This window comes from Periophthalmus magnuspinnatus, chromosome 4 (genome assembly GCF_009829125.3).
Source record: "Periophthalmus magnuspinnatus isolate fPerMag1 chromosome 4, fPerMag1.2.pri, whole genome shotgun sequence".
Lineage (NCBI taxonomy): Eukaryota > Metazoa > Chordata > Actinopteri > Gobiiformes > Gobiidae > Periophthalmus > Periophthalmus magnuspinnatus.
Window position 1 is genome coordinate 29,734,384 of NC_047129.1, and position 19,579 is coordinate 29,753,962.

General features: G+C 39.4%; 1 protein-coding gene across 1 annotated transcript in view; it reads right to left on the bottom strand.

Annotated features, from left to right (window-relative positions):
- Nucleotides 1-19,579, bottom strand: part of aspm (assembly factor for spindle microtubules) — a 37,429-nt gene that overhangs the window by 11,580 nt on the left and 6,270 nt on the right. Inside the window, exons 5-22 of the mRNA XM_055221458.1 lie at nucleotides 19,273-19,362; nucleotides 19,034-19,180; nucleotides 17,545-17,778; nucleotides 16,159-16,226; nucleotides 15,939-16,080; nucleotides 14,891-15,021; nucleotides 14,214-14,389; nucleotides 13,149-13,294; nucleotides 12,716-12,801; nucleotides 12,413-12,625; nucleotides 11,215-11,422; nucleotides 10,606-10,739; nucleotides 9,604-9,732; nucleotides 8,879-9,073; nucleotides 4,173-8,795; nucleotides 3,618-3,767; nucleotides 2,618-2,809; nucleotides 1,742-1,934 (exon numbers count right to left, since the gene is read on the bottom strand). Coding sequence (XP_055077433.1) covers nucleotides 1,742-1,934; nucleotides 2,618-2,809; nucleotides 3,618-3,767; nucleotides 4,173-8,795; nucleotides 8,879-9,073; nucleotides 9,604-9,732; nucleotides 10,606-10,739; nucleotides 11,215-11,422; nucleotides 12,413-12,625; nucleotides 12,716-12,801; nucleotides 13,149-13,294; nucleotides 14,214-14,389; nucleotides 14,891-15,021; nucleotides 15,939-16,080; nucleotides 16,159-16,226; nucleotides 17,545-17,778; nucleotides 19,034-19,180; nucleotides 19,273-19,362 — 7,257 coding nt within the window. The remainder of the gene's footprint in view (nucleotides 1-1,741; nucleotides 1,935-2,617; nucleotides 2,810-3,617; nucleotides 3,768-4,172; nucleotides 8,796-8,878; nucleotides 9,074-9,603; nucleotides 9,733-10,605; nucleotides 10,740-11,214; nucleotides 11,423-12,412; nucleotides 12,626-12,715; nucleotides 12,802-13,148; nucleotides 13,295-14,213; nucleotides 14,390-14,890; nucleotides 15,022-15,938; nucleotides 16,081-16,158; nucleotides 16,227-17,544; nucleotides 17,779-19,033; nucleotides 19,181-19,272; nucleotides 19,363-19,579) is intronic.

The following is a 19,579-nucleotide window of genomic DNA, read 5'->3' on the forward strand; positions in this document are numbered from 1 at the left end:
AAATTTGACGGACACTGTTTTAATTTTACAGTGGCAAGATAATTCATGTCCATTCTGGGTGTAACTCATTTGGACAGGTTTGTTTCCTTGTGATCTTATCATGTTGATAAAAATTGCTGCTAGCGTTACATATAGTTTTTTGGGTACCACATTTTATGTAAACTTGATTAAAAGTTTTGTTTTCTTTTTAGTGTAAAGTTTAACCACTAAGTGTATTTTTTATAAAACTTGCTTTTTTTCTCTCTTCGTGCTAAGCCATAAACACGGAAATGATTAACTTTTTTCTAATCACACTTTACCTGATCAAAGTCTAAACTTGCTACTTATTATTAATTCTAGTGCTTTTTTTCTCTCTTCGTGCTAAGCCATAAACACGGAAATGATTAAATTTGTTTCTAATTACACTTTACCTAATCTAAGTGTAAACTTGCTACTTATTATTAATTCTAGTGCTTTTTTTATCTCTTCGTGCTAAGCCATAAACACGGAAATAATTACAAATTTTACATAGTATTAAAGTTATAACTTAATTAATTTCACACAACGTCCCAAAAAAAAAACATCACATTAATTTAGCATTAAACCAATTGACAGAAATTCTATGAAAAAAGGCCTCTGTCGTACCGTCTTTCTGGAGAGCTCGTTTTTGCGATGTCTTTCTCAGGCGTTCTGTGGAGGAGATGATTTGCCTGTGCCTCCAGGATTATCACGTCGGGGTCACCAAACTGTCAGCTTTTCCCGGAGGCACACCGCAAACAAAAGTCCAGTAGGCTCAAGTAGATCCATAAACCAGGTTCTTTATTTCGGCACAGGCATCATTCAAACTGATTCAACATCATGATCTCTTCATCTCCTAATTTTACATCTCCAGAGTGGGCTCTATATACTAGTAGCACACGTCACATTCTCTTAATGATTAGCTTAGAATATACAGACATGTACATGTTATCTGGGTTCAATGAAGACAAAGTCAGCATGCTGATCTGGTCTTTCTTAAGAAACACACGTCTTGCACGTTTTGGTACAAAAATGCACATAGCACTTCCACGTCCATGTATGTTCCAAGTACATTATGACATCATCGTGCCACACTGGCACCCACAAAAACATACAGGTCAAAGTATAATATATCAAGTATAATAATATCATGTTACATGAAACATTAATCTCACACTCCCTACCATTATAATAAAGTAAAACATCCTTAAATCTCTATATTACTTGAATGTGTGTGCAAAATGTTAAATGTATTCCTTCCATAACGGATAAGAGCTGTATATCCTTGGTCTATTTCACATTAGAGCATATATATTTGTTAATAAAAATAAACACACATGGGGGTGAGAAATATTGTCAGTTTAGAAAAATAAGCTACAACACATCTTTGAATGTATTAAAGTTTAAAAAAGGACCATATTACGGCATTTTCTAGCCATGTTATAATGTTGTTTCCTCTTGAAAAACAGACCTGGAGTTGTGTTTTGTTTCATTCACACATGTTTAACTCACAAACACTGCAGATTTAGGTTGAGTTCTTCTCTTAAACAGAAAAGACTCAGTCAGTTTTGCGTAATATAGGCCCTTTAGACATCAGACAACTGTGTCCATGTACAGAAATATCATGTTAACTTCCAAATAAAAGTATAACATTAGATATTTTCATTTTAGTCAGCTCTTTTTGCATCTCTTTCTATTAGACTATGACATTCGAAATCCCACAGTAGATAGTCCGAGGCCTTACCCAGGTTCTTCAGTGCCTCCAGTATATAAGAGAAGTGCTTGTAACGGAGCAGGTAGTCCAGGGCAGTGGAGGTTTTGTTGCACAGTTTGTCCTCCTCCCGGACGCCTGCGGTCACTTTCTTCAAGCGCTGCCTCAGCTTCACCACTTTGGCATTATCGTTCAGACAGCGGGAGCGGTAGCCTCTCCAAAGAGCCTGTGCGCAGACACAATGTTCAAGATATACTGTTTTGTAGTGTAATTCTTCCTCTGCATTTGACCCATCCTTCAACGTCTTTAGGGCAACCTGTCAGGAGCGTGAGCATGGGTTTGGCCTACGGTTGTCAAAGCCATCGATAGTCATAGATGTTTGTCAAAGTATCGTATTTTATGTGCCGTATAATCTGTTTTTGTTGACTTTGTGTGAAGCGCTTCGGGCATCTTAAGTTGTATTTTAAATGCACTGTATACATAAAAATGAATAGAATGAATATCCAAATTTAGGAGTCCTGCTGTATAATTGTATGTATATTTGACTGTATTTTTATGTAATGGACTCCAGGAAGAACAGTTGCCATCACAGTAGCAACTAATGAGGATCCATATAAACAAATATTCAAAATTATACTAAAAGAGCATTGAAACTGTTTTTTTTTTTTACATATACACATGTTAAAAGGAAAAAAGTGAACCTTTCCATAACAGTTTTAGGGTAGTAGTTCTTTATCTTTATCAGAGTAGAAGACCACATGATAATATTATATTCTATTGTCTGAAAACCTAAGGCCTTCGTGTTTTGAAACCATATTACGTAGTGATATACAACAACTCTACAGTTTAGGCTGAAACTTACAACATTTCATTCATACAAGCTTCATGGTACAGAACAGCGGGAGGCACCTGAGCTTTGACGATGCCTTGGTGAACTCTCTTCTGGCGCCTGAGGAGGAGGAGCTTACGAGCGGCCTGTTGGATGACACGGGCGGCTTTTTGGCGCCGATCGAACCAGCGCTTCACAGCTCTCTGGACTAGGACCACCTTCCTCCTGTCGTCGCGGTAACGTCTCCTCTGAAGACAGACTCTCACCCAACGCTAAGAGAGGGAAAGGAAACTACGTGTTATAATCTATACCATAACTTTAAACTGATGTAGTGGTGGATGATAAGTATTAAAACAAATACATATTTATGTTTTTTACCCAGTAATGTTAGTGAGAAGGGCTGTATTTGTTAACCTAGCACTTCATTGTTTATAAGGATTTACATGGACCACGGCAGAGAGCAAAGCGTGGAGTAAGTTAGCTGGAGTTTTTGGACAGTTTAATCTGCCTTTTTAGTTATGAAGATGCTGTTCACTGGTACCTCTCTGCATCATTTCTGCGTGAACTAATAATTTTGAGCGCTTTTAATTGATTTATTGATGCACAGGGCGTGTCTTTTGCTACAAGGACCGTTGGAGACTTAAAAATCTTAGTTGAGCAGACGACATTTTTGCAATCAATCATAAATGTTTGGTTTTTGTCCGGCTGCCAGATTAGAAGTGAAGACGTTTCAGTGCTCATCCAAGCGTCTTCTTCAGTTCAGGTCAGATTACTGGTGGACACTGCCTTATGTATAGGACGTGTGAGCAGCAAAACGTCCTCGCTCCTACAGCTTTTTGTCCAGTTGACAGATTTGAATGTTTGGCATTTTGCTTTAATTCAGTTTGCAGACTTAAATTGTGATACATGGTCGTACAATTCACTGTTATGCCAATATTATAATGTAAAAAAACAAATAAAACAAACTTAATAATTAATGTAAAAATATAATTAGCATACCTAGCATACTAGCTTACATTAGCCTTAGCTGTGTCACTTTTGCCATCTGTCTGACATGATTCGCAGCATGTGAAACTTTACCTGGATGGTGATGACAGAGTGGATCTGTTTCTTAGCAGAGACCAGGGCCCAGTGGACTCTCAGAGCTCTCTGGATCTTTATGGCCTGGAGATGATGGTACACCGCAGCAGTAAAACGCAGTCGCCTCTCAGCCTGTGCGGCCTCCAGCTCCTGTAACAGTAAAGCGGAGCACCAATGTGAGCTGCAGTGTTATGATAATAATATAAAAGATTCGAGAACGTTGTGATGTCATGAGAACACGACTTATTGGTACTTCGCTGTGACACTGAGCTGGGGGCGTTCTACGTGTATGCCTACGGTGGAATGTTCAACAGTTACCATGGTGACACACATTACCAAGCACTGTCAAAAAGTTTTAAGATTGTTGTTTAAATACATTTTGGTGTTTTTCAGACACTTTTCCAGGAGCCTGTGATCAATGTGAGCGTTCGTCCTGTTTAGGAGTTTGAGTGTCAATAAAAATGGTGAGTGTGAGTAACCGAAAAACTGTTGGCTAATGCTAGCAAGTTTGTCAGATTTTGTTATATAAAAGCAAAATATCAATTGGAACATTACCTGTTTTCTTATGATCCAGCTCCTCCAGTGCCGCTGAAGTGTCATGGCCGCTTGCCTCTGTCTGTTGTAATCATCTCGTTGCCTTTTGGCCAGCTGCACTGCCCGAACTCGGCTCTGCAACTTCAAAACAGCCTCTTTTGTCCTCTGGAAGTGCCTTCGCTGGACAAAACACTTCCATTGGGACTGGATGGCCACTGCGGCTTCATTTTGGCGAGTAAGATTTCTTCTGACTTGCCAACCTCTGTACGCAGCTTGGAGGACAATAGTTGCCCGTTTGATTTTGAGAAAAGCGCTACGATCTTTTCTTTGGAGAACCCAGGAGCGGTAGTATCTTTGAATGATGACAGCTGACAAACGCACGGCTTGGTACACAACTTCATGTTTGTGTCTTCTGAAAGCTGACTGGATAACAGTAGCAGCGTGGTGCGACTGACAGACCTCCTTTCTAACTTTAAGTCCTCTATATGCAGCTTGGATAAACAGTGCAGCCTCTCTCATTCTTTCAAACTCTTGTTTTTGCTTCTTGGCTGCTACTGTTGCACGATACCTTTTCTGAATAGCCACTACTGCCGCTTTTAGAGCCAAATACTTCTTTCTCTGACAGTAGGTTTTGTAGGTTAGCTGTACAACGCTAGCAGCTTTGTGCATTCTCTTGACGCTTTGTCTTGCTTTCAATCCTCTGTATGCAGCTTGTAGCACGACAACCGCTTCCTTTTGCTTTTGATAATTGTCCATTTCAAATTTCATGCGTCTTTGAGCTCTAAACTTCTGCTGAATCAAACAAGCTGCCCATCGCTGTTTTTTGAAGACTGACTCTTCCTTGTGCTTTCTGAAATTGGCTTGAATGACAGTGGCCGCTCGGTGCATTCTGGATAGCCTCTGTCGGGCTTTGTGGCCTCTGAAAGCTGCTTGTAGGATGACGGCACTGCGTTTGTAATGGATGAACTTTGACCTTTGCTGTTGCTGCGTAACTAAAGCTCGATATCGCCTTTGGATAATTACAGCGGCCAAACGTAGCGCCTGGTATTTCATTTCTTCTCTGTACCTTCGGAAATTCGACTGGATCACGAGAGCAGCTTTCGTCCGATTTGCGAGTTCTTTTCTGGCGCGATGTCCTCGGAAAACTGCTTGCAACAAAACAGCTGCTCTTCGTTTCCTTTGGTAGCATTGCATTTGTCTCTTTGCTACTATGGTCGCTCTATACCGTCGCTGGATTGTCAAAGTAGAGTTTTTCAGCGCTTGGTACCATTTGCGCTCACAGTGTGTTTTGTAACTTCTTTGGATTACACAAGCAGCCCGATGCATTCGCTTGACCTGTTGTCTCGATTTCATTCCACGGTACGCAGCTTGTATCACAACTGAAGCTCTCTTTTGCCGTTGGTAACGCAGTAGATCACAGTTCATTTGTTTTTGTGCTCTAAATCTCTGCTGAAGAACACATGCTGCCCGTTGTTGTCTCTTAAAATCCGTTCGCCGTTTATGCATCCTGAAATTAGCTTGGATGATCGTGGCGGCCTTCTGCATTTTAGCAATGTCCTTTCGAGCACAGTGACCTCTAAAAACAGCTTGAATCAAGATCGCAGAATGTTTCAACTTTAAAAATTTGTTCCGCTCTTGTTTTTGAAGAACCCAGGAGCGGTAGTATCTTTGGATGATGATGGCTGACAGACGCATTGCTTGATATTTAACCTGCTCTTTATATTTCCTGAAAGCAGATTGGATAACAGTAGCGGCGCGGTGCGATTTAAAGACCTCCTTTCTAACTTTAAGTCCTCTATATGCAGCTTGGATGGCCACTGCAGCCTCTCTCATTCTTTGAAACTCTTGCTTTTGCTTCTTGGCTTCCACTGTTGCGCGATACCTTTTCTGAATAGTCACTACTGCGTTTTTTAGAGCCAAATACTGCTTTCTTTGACAGTAGGTTTTGTAGGCTAGCTGTACAACACTAGCAGCTTTGTGCATGTTCTTGACACTTTGCCTTGCTTTCAATCCTCTGTATGCAGCTTGCAGCACAATAATGGCTTTCTTTTGCTGTTGATAGCTCTGTGCATCCAACCTCATTCGCCTTTGAGCTCTGAATCGTTTCTGCAAGATGCAAGCTGCCCAGCGCTGTCGTTCGAAGCGGGATTGTTGCTTGTACCTCTTGAAATGAGCTTGAATAAGAGTAGCCGCTTGGTGCATTTTGGCAACGCTCTTCCGGACTTGATAACCCCGGAAATAACTTTGAAGGACAATAACTGACTGTCGTGTTTGCATAAAAATTGCCCGATTTCGTTTTTTCACGAGCCAGGAGCGGTAATATCTCTGGATGATGATAACTGACAAACGCATGGCTTGATATTTCACTTCTTCTCGTTTTTTCCTGAAAGCTGATTGGATGACAGTAGCAGCGTGATTCCAACGAGCAACCTCCTTTCGAACTTGGTGCCCTCTGTACAGTGCTTGAACAAACACAGCGGCATTCCTCATTTGCAGATATTGCGCACGCTCTTTCTTAGCCGCAACCGATGCCCTATACCTCTCTTGGATTATAACCGCGGCCAGTTTCATCGCGAGAAACCATTTACGCTGACAGTAGGTTTTGAACGCTCTCTGAATCACAACTGCAGCCTCAGTTTGTTTTTTCATTAGCCTTCTTGCTAGCATACCCCTGAAGGCAGCCTGTATGACAACCGCTGCGTTTCTTTTGACTTTCAGAGCTAGCATCTCTTTGTTCATTTTTCGATTGGCTCTAAAATGGTCTTGGAACACCTTGGCGGCCCATTTCAGTTTGTTATAGCGGACTTGCTGCTTGTATTTTCTGAAATGAGATTGAATTATTGTTGCAGCAGTGTGCTTTTTACGCAACTCCTTTCTGATCAAATGACCTCTCCACGCAGACTGCAAACAAATGACAGATTTTCGCATAGTCAGATAGTCACATCGCTGGTTTCTTGCCATTTTCACAGCTCTAAACCGTCTTTGGCAAACTATAGCCGCTTTTTTCAAGGTTACAAACTGGTTTCTAGCACGATGTGTAGCAAGTGCCCTCTGTATAACTATAGCAGCTTTTCGCATTTCATAAATTTGTTTCCGTGTTTTGTAGCCACGATATGCCGCTTGGATAGTTACTGCAGCGGTTTTCATTGACCTAAACTTTTCAACTTGTCGGTCCCTCAATCTTTTGGCTCGGTATCTCTCTTGAATAATTATTGCTGCGCATTTTGTTGCAAGAAACGCCATACGAACTTGGTACATTCTGAAATGTGCCTGTATCGCTGTGGCTGCGTCCTGTTGTCGTTTAAGCTCTCTCCTTACCAATTTTCCCCTAAAAATAGCTTGGATTCTTAGCGCAGCCTCTTTTAGCCGTCTATAATCGTGCTGTTGTTTCCGACCAACGATCAAGGCCCTGTATCGGCTTTGAATGACGATGGCTGCGCTTTGAATCAAACGATATCTCTTTCGTTGCAAGATCATTTTAACACAAGATTGTATGATGGTGGCTGCTCTGCGCTTTTTCTTAATCTCCTTTCTGATCATCATGCCTCGGTATGCTGCTTGCAAAGAAATAGTGGCTGTACGTATATCTAAAAACGCTTTCCTCGTCGTTTTCATAGCCATATAACGTCTGAAATGTTGCTGTATGACAAGAGTTGATGCTTTGGTCGCCTTGTATTGCTTTTGTGCGACATATCGATGAAACCAGGCTTGGATAATGGTAGCACAGCGATTCTCTTTGTCCAATCTCTTTCTGACCTTTCTTCCTCTCCATGTTGCTTGAATTTTCACTGTTGCATTTCTAAGAGCAAGGTAAGAATCCTTCATCTTTATCGCCATACGTGTAGCTCTGTACTTTTGCTGGATCAAAATAGTGGATTTCTTCATGAGAGAATAGCGTTTCTGAGCAGCATATTTTCTAAATGCAGTTTGTATTATTGTTGCAGCCTTGTGTTGGGTTTTCAAAAAGTCCCGAACCAGCTTTCCACGGTATGCCGCTTGTAACGTAACTGCTGCATTTTTCATCATCAGAAACTCCTGCCGGTCAGCATTTCTTTTGACCATAGATCTGAAGTGTTGCTGGATCACAACAGCTGCCATAGCCATTTTGGCAATTTGTTTTCGCACAATGTAGCCCCTAAATGCACTTTGAATGACTGTAGCAGAATAGTGTTGACGTTTTAGCACCTGGAAGCGTTGCCGTTGCATATAACCTCTGTACTGGGCTTGTATTAGCACAGCGCTAACTTTGATTTTTCTGTATTGGTGTAGACAGACTTGCATCCGGTACCAAGCTTGAATCTTTACAGCAGCGGCCACTTTTTCAGACATTTTTTTCTCATGCCATTTCCTGAAGGCACCTTGTATGACTTTGGCAGCATGGTTTTCCCTCTCCATTTTCCGACTTTTCCGGAGTCTATAGGCTCTCTGGATCGTCACTGTTGCAGCCCGAAGAGACAAAAATGACACTCGTTCCCTCTTTGCCATAGACCAAGCTCTGGTGTAAGTTTGGATGACGGACACTGCCCAAAGAGTGTTTCTATACGCAGACACTGCCCTGCGCATCCTCCACTGTGCCTGAATGACAATGGTGTGATATCCGAGGCGTTGGTAGGACTTCATGGCATAAAACATCCTCCAGTTAGCCTGTGAAGATAAAAAGACATTTAGTTGATCCCTCCGCCACAATATGCAAGTTATATTCTCACGCTCAACTCATGTTTACCAACCTGGATGACAGTTGCTGCTCTTGTTTGCAGAAGCCAGAGCTGGGCCCGTTTTTGTCGCCTGAGCTCTTGACGGGCCACGTAGCCCCTCCACACGGATTGGATGACTGTGGCCGCGTGGCTCTGTCTCACAGCTCTGCGGCGCTGGAGGAACTTTCGGACTAAAGACTGGATCTTTAAAGCTGCTGTGTTTCTCTCCTGTGGAAAATATATATATTTTTTAAAAGAGTTTGTAAAAATTTAGTCTGTATCAGTAAAGGTTCGTAGATGAAGCCCAAAACAAAACGGCCATCTCTGGAATATTAAAAAAGACATGCAACTTTTCTGATGGGAAATTTGCCACCTGCTTGTTTCCATGGGAGTTAGTGCCGTGTCTGAAAAGCTCCAATTAAAGTTCATCAATCTCCATGGAGACAAGCAGGTAATGGCACCACACCAAGTTACTGTGTCAGACACCACTAAGAGCAAAGAGATGTGTTTTTCAAGGTATCTTTTCAGCAAAACAAATCACCTTTAATTATATAAATGGCAGATGGGAGCGTTTAATTCCATACAGTGGGATATTACCAGGCAAAACAGTAACATCTCCATGGAGACAACAAAGGTAGATGAAGTGGAACATAGTCTAAACCAAACAAAAAGGTACTATGTTGCACTAACGTGAATGGACCGGGGTGTATACAACTGGCCTGTCATTAGGGTGAGATCATGTTTGCGTAAATACAAACCTGGTAAAGTTGCAGATCTTTGGTCAGTCTGTATTTCCTCCACGCAGCCTGTATGACCCGAGCAGCTCTGGTCTCATTCCTCAGGTCCAAAAGTCGAGTGCACAGGAAGGACAGGTAAGACATCACAACCTAAAAATACACAGGGTTTATAGGCAATTAACACACAGTAACTTCATTATCAATATAGAAAAGGTCATTATACGGCGATTACTGGACAGAGAATGCATTTTGCACTAGGAGCTGCTAGATTTTGGGAAAGAAATGCTAGATTTTCTTTTCAAATATACGTTTTAGTCACATTTTAAATATATCCAGGTCCATTAAAGGGCCCATATTACACCGTTTTCTGATCTGTGTTATAATGTTGTTTCCTCATCACAAACAGACCTGGAGTTGTGTTTTGTTTCATTCAGACATGTTTAGTTAGGCTGAGTTCTTCTCTCAAATTAAAAACACAGTGGATCACAAGGTGGAACAGGTTTTTCAACTCCATAAACCTTCACTAGAATCATTTGGATGATTTCAGCCCATGAATTGCCAATCTCTATTGAACTAAATATAAAAGGTGGCTGGTAACTTGAAATCTACCGCTTGACATCACAAGGTGGAGCCATTTTGAGCTTTGGAGATGTAGATAGACTAATAAAGATTAACCAAACATGCGTGAATGAAAGAAAACAACACCAGATATGTTTTTGAGGAAGTAGCATTATAACAAAACTTAAAGCTCACAAGAGTCCATTTTGTGTAACACAGGACTTTTAAGATTTTAAAGAAGACTGAAATATGATTTGATGAACCGGTAGAATCACATGCATTTCAGAACATCAGTTATCTAGTTAAATTAAGGTACTTGGGACATTTTGTCATTTGAAGAGGTTCTTTTGAAGTGACTGCTTTTTGATGAATGCAGCTATTGAAATTATTATGAGATTGTGATAAATCTCGCAAGGAGGTACATTATAAAAATCAAAGCTCTAAAGTTTCACATTAAACGTTTACCTTCTCATTGGGAATGGTGTTGGACATGTCGGCTACGTTGATCATCGCAGGAACTCCACCCAGAAAAGACACGGCGCTGTTGACCAGTCGAAAATTGTTTTTCTCATTTTCCAGCAGCTCTTTGAAAGGAGAGTCTGAAATGAAAAACATTAGCCGGTTAGAAGGTTGTATTATATCAAGTGGATGGTTGCTTTAAAATGGTGGACGGGCCGCAACGCTTCTCGTCTCCATGGAGATTATTGCTTTATCAGGAATATTCCACAGAACTGCCTTAAATGTATTTATCTCCATGGAGACAAACAAGTGAGTTCAGGCAAAAGAGAGGTGAATCTGCTCAGTCACTTTGCAATGAAATGCTAGTATTTGGAAAAAATAAATAAAAATTGAAAGATAAATTTAACGCCACAACATTTTAATAAACTTGTATTTAAACTCTTCAACTCACAGGTTTGGCATACAACTGAAAGCCGAGCCAAATCTTTAACAGGACTCTCACTTTGGGTGCCTCGAACGATACTCGTATTACTATTGAGTAAATTCAGAAATAGACACAATATGATGCGATAAAAGTATGAATTCCATCAGCAGACATAAAAGAGTTGTAAGTACCATTGGCAGCTGAGGAGGGGGCGGAGTCAAAGGAGCAGTCGGAGTCGGAGTTGGAGCAGTCCAGCTGGAGGCGTCCTCTGGGTGAGCTCTCCACTGTTTGGGTGGTGCTCTGACAGATGGAGGACTCCGGCACCAGGCCCGGGTGGTAGTGGTGGATCAGGTAACACAGCACACGGCCGTCCGAAAAAGACACGGTAAAGTTCTCCACCTGTCAAGACACGTGAATGACTTAACACATGCAAATCTAGGACTAGGTCTGTCTCGATAACTCATTATGAAGAACGATATATCGCCACAGAGAAATACTACTTAAATAAGGCAAGATAATCCCACTGAACCATTTTTAAATAGACTGTTTCATTAAAAGACATGAGCTGCAACAAATAAACAGCAGAATGTACCAATAATTAGCCAAGAATGGGACTTATTCACCAATCCACAGCTCAAATCTTAGCAAAACTGGGATGATTTGGGGTAGTTTTTGTTGTAATATGATAAGAAAAACTCAAGACAAACACTGAGGCCTAAAATAAATTGCTCCAGTTTTCATATATTGAACGATAAGTCGATACAGTGTTTACCGTGCCTATGTGGGACAAGGAGTAAGATCGTCATAAAATGTAAAACAGAAACATAACACTGTATTAGGGATGGTCCAATATGGATATTTTGAGTCGAAGCCGATATCAGATATTCGTCTTGCTGTTGTGTCAAAAAACAGTAGCAAGGACCAATTTTATAGGGAAGTTAAATTAACTTATTGTTATTTTTTTCAAAATCAAAATGTTTTTATGGAATGATTACTTGTTCAATCTGTAATCATCTGGGTATTTGCACTTTTGACAACCTTTGGCATTAGTGTATTGCTACTAAAAACTGCATTCGACCTTTTCTTAATAGTTTTATAATAGTCTTGATCCATATCAGCACTAGCATAAAATCACATGGTAATATTAAAGAAAATGCTAATACTTACAGTACTACCATGATCAAACTTCTTTTTAGCTGTAAGAGTTTGACAATGTGATAAACTAATGGCATTTTTAAAAGGCATTTTTAGAGAACTCTATCAAAATCTTGGTACAATGTCCAAATATAATCGTAATTTTGGGGGGTTTGGTTAAAGCTACAAAATATTTAAAATACAATGGAACTTTTCACTCCTCCTTTTTGTTTTTCTAACATGATTCTGCCTCACCTTTACAGTGTAGAAGCTGCACACGGCTCGCACCCAGTCCATGAGCAGTCTGATTTTGGGGCTGCTGTGTTCAAACAGAGTCCCGTCTTTAGCAGGACTTGGCTGGAGTCCACGGTCTGTTCTCAGGTACGCCAGGCGCCGCTTGGTCTTCAGAGTTTTCCTCAAGAAGCAGATCTCCTCCTTTAGCTGGTCCTCATTCAAAATCACCTCCACCTTTGAGTGAAACCAACACGGTAAAATGAATAGAATGTAGACTAGAGTTTTTTATTTAACACTGCAGTCTTAAATGATCAGAAAACATACGTGAAAAGCAAACATGATTTTCCACAGGAGGGCAAGAGTCTTCTCTCTGTGGCCGTCCACAATGTCCCTGGAGTCAATCACAGAGCCTGCAAAAGACAGGGACAAGTAGAATTTTGTTCACTTCACATGTTCTCATTGACAATTATGGAACCTTTAGAGTTTGAAAGACTGCTGGAGATGAATCAATTATGTGGCAACTTATGACCACAATTATATTTTTAAAATCTGAAAAACTCTGAAAAACTAAACAAAACAATTTGCAAAATGTATGATTTATGGGAAAAACAAAAAAAATGTACTTCCACTGCAGGAAATGGCCAAGAATATTTGACTGTTTTGAATATAATTTGAATTTTAACATAACGGCATATGGTTTAGCCCTTTAGTCCAGAAAAAATATGAATTTATATTATATTGTGCCAGTTTGCATTACCGCGCTCGTCCTTGAGGTCCACGCCCTTCTTCTTGAGCAGCTGCAGAGCCAGATCCACGTTGTGCACCTTCTGCAGGCGGCTGATGGCGGGGAGGCGGAGCTTCAGAGACAGACTCCAGTCCTGTACCAGCAGCTCCATCACACGACTGGAACAAAACAGTGTGGGCAAGAATTTAGATCATTAAATCCATCTGCATGCACTGATTTATAACAGAAGACCAGTGCACAAATGTATCATAAATTGCCTGTTGTTTTTTTCTATTTTTGCTACTAAAAGAAACAACTATAAATAACTTATTATTGATAAGCAGGTATTATTGATAATTTTCAGATTCTAGACTGATGTTGTCGTACTCCCAGAAGGGGGCAAGAGCCAGTTTTCGCAATTGATTCCATTACATTTTGCCCTGAAATATCCAAAAGGTAAACGCACAAAAGTTGAATCTAACTTCAGTTTTGACTACACTCAAGAACTCACTGTATTTACGTACACATTTAACTACCCCCCCTCACCTCATCTCTTTAAATCTATAATACTTGGCACATTTAACACCAACCATTCTGATTTTGTAAAAGATAATACATTCAAAAATTAATAGTTTAGGGAGAGAAGTCACATGAGCCGACAGTTAAAATTGACTTGTGAGCATTAAGTCACGCGGTTACCTCATCAAAAACAGACCTGGAGTTGGATTTGTTTCATTCACACATGTTTGTCTGTTTCACATTATGATGTCATGAAACAGTAGTTTAAGTTAACAGCTGCGTTTTACCTTTTGTTCAGTACAGATTGGCAATTCCAGGGTTGAAATGATCCAAATGACTCTAGTGAAGGTGTATGGAGTTTAAAAACACAGTGAAGCATTTCCTGTGTTACCGCATGACATCACAAGGTGGAACAGAGCGTTTTCAGTTTGAGAGAAGAACGCAGCCATATATGCAAAGTTTATGTGTTAAACTTGTATGAATGAAACAAAATACATCACCAAGTGTTTGTGATGAGGAAACAATATTAGAACATGGGTCATAAACTATTGTAATATGCGCTCTTTAAATGTCACTCACACTAGACGGATGCCGCACTTCAGGTCGACAGCCAAGTTCTTCACGGCAAAGTTGAACTCGTCCAGTGGTTTCTGCTCGTGTGACACAGGGAGGCCCAGGTAGCCCAAGTGTCTGGGGAGGATGCCCTCTCCACTCAGGAAGTCCCGCGAGAAGGCCAGCAGCAGGTCTTTACTCGTCTAACAGGATACAGCAAAGTTAAACTACTTTAGCTTTTACTTTTTTTATTCTTACATTTAAAAAGGTGTGAAAAGTGTAAAGAAATAAACAAATTTCTACTTAATGTTGAATGCAACGTAAAGTTTTCCCCAGGTTTGCAGTATGGAAGAGCATTAAAAACAAGATCTAGATATTTAGAATGAAGTACATTAAAGATGCACTGTGTAACTTTTCTGGTGTGGTTAAGCTACCTTCTCATCTCTACAAAGATCTTACAGCTTTGCCTGGAATGTTCCACAGTATGGCATTAAACATACCCATCTTGCAGTTATTTATTTTGTGTTTTTATTGTGCAAAAATAACTTGGAACATGCACGCTTCCTGCAGGGTGGCTTGTTTCTATGGAGGTTTATAAGTTTAATGCCATACGGTGGAACATTCTGGGAAAAGCAAACATCTCCACGGAGTCAAGCAGCTTCATAGTGCAGTATTAAAATGCACTAATTAAGTTCTCCATTTACCTTGAACTCTGCGTCCATACAAAACAAACAGGGGTCATGTTCAATCAGCCGAGACTCTTTGGCCTTGTCCAAGAAACACACGAGCAGCAGCAGCTTCTTCAGAGTGAAGCGAGACAGCGCCTCCTCGTGGCCTGATCGGGAAGAGTCACAGCACAGACATGAGGTTACATCCAAAAGGATTGAGAACGCGCCTGGGTTATGGGGGATATGGTGATAAATCATGATCTGGCTCCAAGAAAATTGTTATTGAATAATTTGGCAAATCCTCACCTGGGAATTTACGTGAGTAATTCAACAATTATATTCCAAATTGAAACTAAAAGACACGGCAACCATCTTTAAAAAAAAAAAAAATTGTGAAAAACAGAACTAGCTTTTCATTGATGTAAACGTATTCCTCGCTTTCCTAATGGATTCTGAGCACCCTAATTATTCAGAACAATTAATTTATAAACACATTTCACAATTTTCAGGAGCCAGACCCAAGCCTGTCACAATAATCATGAGATCAACTTATCAGTGAATATATAAAAGCTGGACATTTTTGGGGGTCAATATTCATCCTGTGTTCATTTTCTTTGGGGTTATTTTTTGGCTATAAGTTTAAATTTGAGCCGCAAAAGGTTCTGTGGCATGTTACAAATACAAATAAAGTACTGAAGTGTTTCTGCTGTTCATTTATTACAGCTCATGATATTTTTTTTTTTGTACATTTAGAACAGTTTTTGAGGTAAAAATCTGCTCTTGGATTTTTGTGTCAGTGGCATAAATTAGTTTCAATATTATCATTTATTGTTTATATTTATTTCAGTAATATATCACACTTCAAAATGTGTTTATTTTGACAACCACTGGCATACCAACCACGCGTTTCCTGATTCTTAGACAATAAAAACACTTTATAATTAGATGCAGGCAGCACACAGCAGACTTATTTTGACCTCAAGAGCTGCTTATGCAATATATCTGTACTGGGGCAAGACACATTTTGCTCAAATATATGAAAAAACAAAACAAATGTAGAGGTCTTTAAGGTTTTTACACTCACCATCTCTGTACAAATGGGGCACCTTGGCATGCCTGAACTCTGCAGCGATGTCTGGGTTCCACAGAAGACGCTGCAGGATGAACATGGCCAGGCCTAAAGTGTCGCCGTTGTTTTCCAGTGAAATCAGCTCTCCAAAGATCGTCTGCAGAAAAGACGAGTTTAAGTCAGGTATTTTTGTAAACATCATGGTGTACTGTAGAAAACTTTTGCGCTCATTTACCTCCAGCCCAATCCGTAACCACAGAGGGTTGTAGGACAGAAGCCAGTTGAGGACTTTTTGTCGTTCACCTGAAAATAACCAAAGTGACAATGAATACACAAAACTTTCTTACTTTCTCTGTAGTGACTGACTTTTTAAATTACTGTACAGATATTAATAAGTGAAAAGGATGATTTGATGAGATTAATGAAGCAAACTCATTCATATCGTGCTTATTTTTAAAAGGTGCAATATGTAACTTTTCTTGCTAGTCTCCATGGAAATGTTTTTTTCTTTGCCTGGAATGATCCACATTTAGCTTAAAAGGCCTTACAAAAACACGCATTCTTACTACGCACGAGCTCATCTCTCCGCAGAACTGACCCGGTGGACTCGTCTGCTCGTCTCCATGGAGCCAGACAATAGTGCGGAACATTCCAGGCAAAGCAATAATATCTCCATGGGGAAAAGCAAGTGACAAACCAATCAGACAGGGTTTCGTAATGCATCTTTAACTGGGGGTTAGACGATTGTGATGGATCCATGTATATACATAAGTAAGAGCCAAATCAAAACAGTAGAGGAATTCAAATATTTAGGAGTTGTTCTGGATCCAATTTTTGGTTTTAAAAAGCATGTTAAAAAGGTTTTGAATACTTAATATAGTCTGTCTGTGTTTAGACACATTCGAAACAGATTTATCAACGATGCTGCAAAAGTGTATCTAGATGCAATGATTATTTCACATATTAATTATTGTACATCTTGTTGGTCTCAACAATGTGAGACAACAACAAAACCTTTAAAGTCCTTATATAATCAATTCAAATCACTCAACTTAATCACCTATTCAAATGTGCAATTAGTCTTTAAAATCTTAAATAACACAGCACCTCCTCCAATGAAACCATGAAACCAACATTTGTGCAGCTCTGAACAAACAGCCAGAACCTCCAGGTCCACAGGTCACATCACTGCAGATTTACCTAAATGAGCTCGGCCTTCGCACAGACAGCTTTTTCTTTCAAAGCCATCGAAGAATGGAATAAACTGCCACAAAGTCTGAAACTTTCCTCTGACATGAAAAACTTTTCATTTAAGAAAATATTATTAGAGAATCAGCAGTGTCAGCATTAAGAATGGTAATTGGTATGATATAGTTTTAGTGAGATTTTATTGTGTAATAATTGGTCATTTGTAGTGTGTGTGTGTGTGTATTCATTATGCTGCTTTTATATTGTATTTCTCATCTGGTCAGGGACTACAGATGGAAACTAGCTTCAGCTATAATCTGATGTAAAGCATCTTTAATGTTTTTGCACATTGTCCCTGTCAAATAAACTAATAAAGAACAAAGAAAGAAAAGTTCTTAATATTCTTGTGCGTTGATGTCAAAGCGTGTATTACCTATGTCCTTCCACAGGTGGCGGTCTTTGCGCACCAGCAGCCTCCTGGCCTCCACCTCCAGCTCGAGCCTCTGAATGGCTTTGACCATGGGCTCAGAGGAGAAGAGCAGGCAGGCCGAGCGCCGCAGACGGTTTAGTTTCCTCCTCGCCGTGTACGTGCTGAACGACATCTCCTCTTTGGTCGGGGCTTTGGGGACGATCACCTCACTGCCCATAGCCACGGACAAAGCACTCACTATAAAAAAAAAAAACAATAAAGAGACATTGTTGAAGGTAAAATACAAAGATGTTCAAGCAGCACTACACAAAACATTTTTAGTTTTCAGAATGATTTTGATATAAATATATACACATTTTTATACCTAAGAGATGGGAGATGTATAAAAGGACTAAGTTTGCAAATTAGAAGACAGTATTTCGCCAATAGTTAAGACTTCAAAATTACAAAAAAAGGACTGATTAAGACTTAAATTAAAGAGAAAAAAATAAATAAATAAAAATCAAGTCTAGTACAATCTTCCAAATGGTTTAAAGTGATATTTCTGCACTAAAGGGAAAGGGTTTTATTCTGCACTCTTCTTTTAATGTTAATATTATGATAATTATTTATAATTATTTATGTTTTGATTTGTTGTATTGTGATTTTAATGTCTTTCTTATTCTGTAAAGCACTTTAAATAAAACACTAATGTGGCAAGACAAGTTTCTTTGTGTAACACAATTCGTAAACAAAGTAATTCAAGGATCCATTCGCTTTTTTGTACAATTTAACTTTAGCCTAACTTTAACCTAACCAAGACATTTACAAACACATTTTAGCCAATTCCTGGTGCATTGTTAAATATAATTTGAATATTGTTCAAGATAAAGACAGAAAAAAAAAAAAATCTATTTCTGTCAATGCCAAGGTTTTTAAAGCCTAGAGCAGACTTTTACATACTTAATACTAGAGATCGACCAGTATAGGATTGTTTAGACTCCAGAGCAACACATTACTGATAAACTCTACTCATATTTTGGGCCAATTTCTATCATTTTCCCCATAAATGATGAACTGAAATATTGCCTATACTTTACAGCTCTGCATAATTTAGCTATAAAAAGGAAAAATAAATCACAATAGAAATGATTTTTCTCCTAACCCATTATGGAGCTGAGTGATCTCCTTTTTTAAATGCCATCATCACACTTAAGTGTTAAAATAAAGCTTCATGCAACACTTGGTGAGTCCAAATATTGGCCCTATACATCGGTCTATCTCTAGTTAATACTGATAAAAACGGCCACAAAATACAAGTCAAATTTCACATATAATTCAGTAACCAATTATTAAAGAAAAATCAAATGGTGGTTAGTTCTTGAAAAGATGTCTGTGTAATCCCTCGGTCGTCCAGGTGTGACCCACAGTAAAATGTATGACAATTGTAATTAAACGAATAAAAGTAATTCACATAATCTCACTTAAAAACAAAAAAACAAAACAGATGTACCTTTTGTGGATTCTGTGTTGACTTTGAAATCATCAGGAGTGAGGACGTAGTTTATCCACCAGGTGAAGCCCCGTTCCTGCTTCTCAATCCACCTCTCGTCAAAAAACATGTTCTTGGCAGCAAAAGGCATCGGATGTCTGGGTATGGCTGTGCAGATGAAAATTTTTAAAAGATTTCTCAACTAAAATGACCTATTTTTTAAAAGTCATGGAGTTTTAAAGTGCTGAATAATGTTTTACCTGTTTGAGTCGGCTGGATAAACGTGAGCTTGGACTGAGCAACTGCAACTATTTTTGATTTCTGCGCAGACAACTTCACGGATGGAGCACCTTTGAAAGAAAATTTAAATAGGTTTTTGCAAAAAATACATTATGGGTGGTAGTACAGTAACGCCAGTGGCATTTTTGTAATATTTTTTAACATTATTATTATATTTTTTGTAAATCCTGTGCATCATTATCTGGGTACAAGGGCTGTAGTCAACAAAAAATTCTAGGTCTGCTAAAGGTGCTTCCTGCTGATCAATTAGTCGACTAAAAAGGAGCC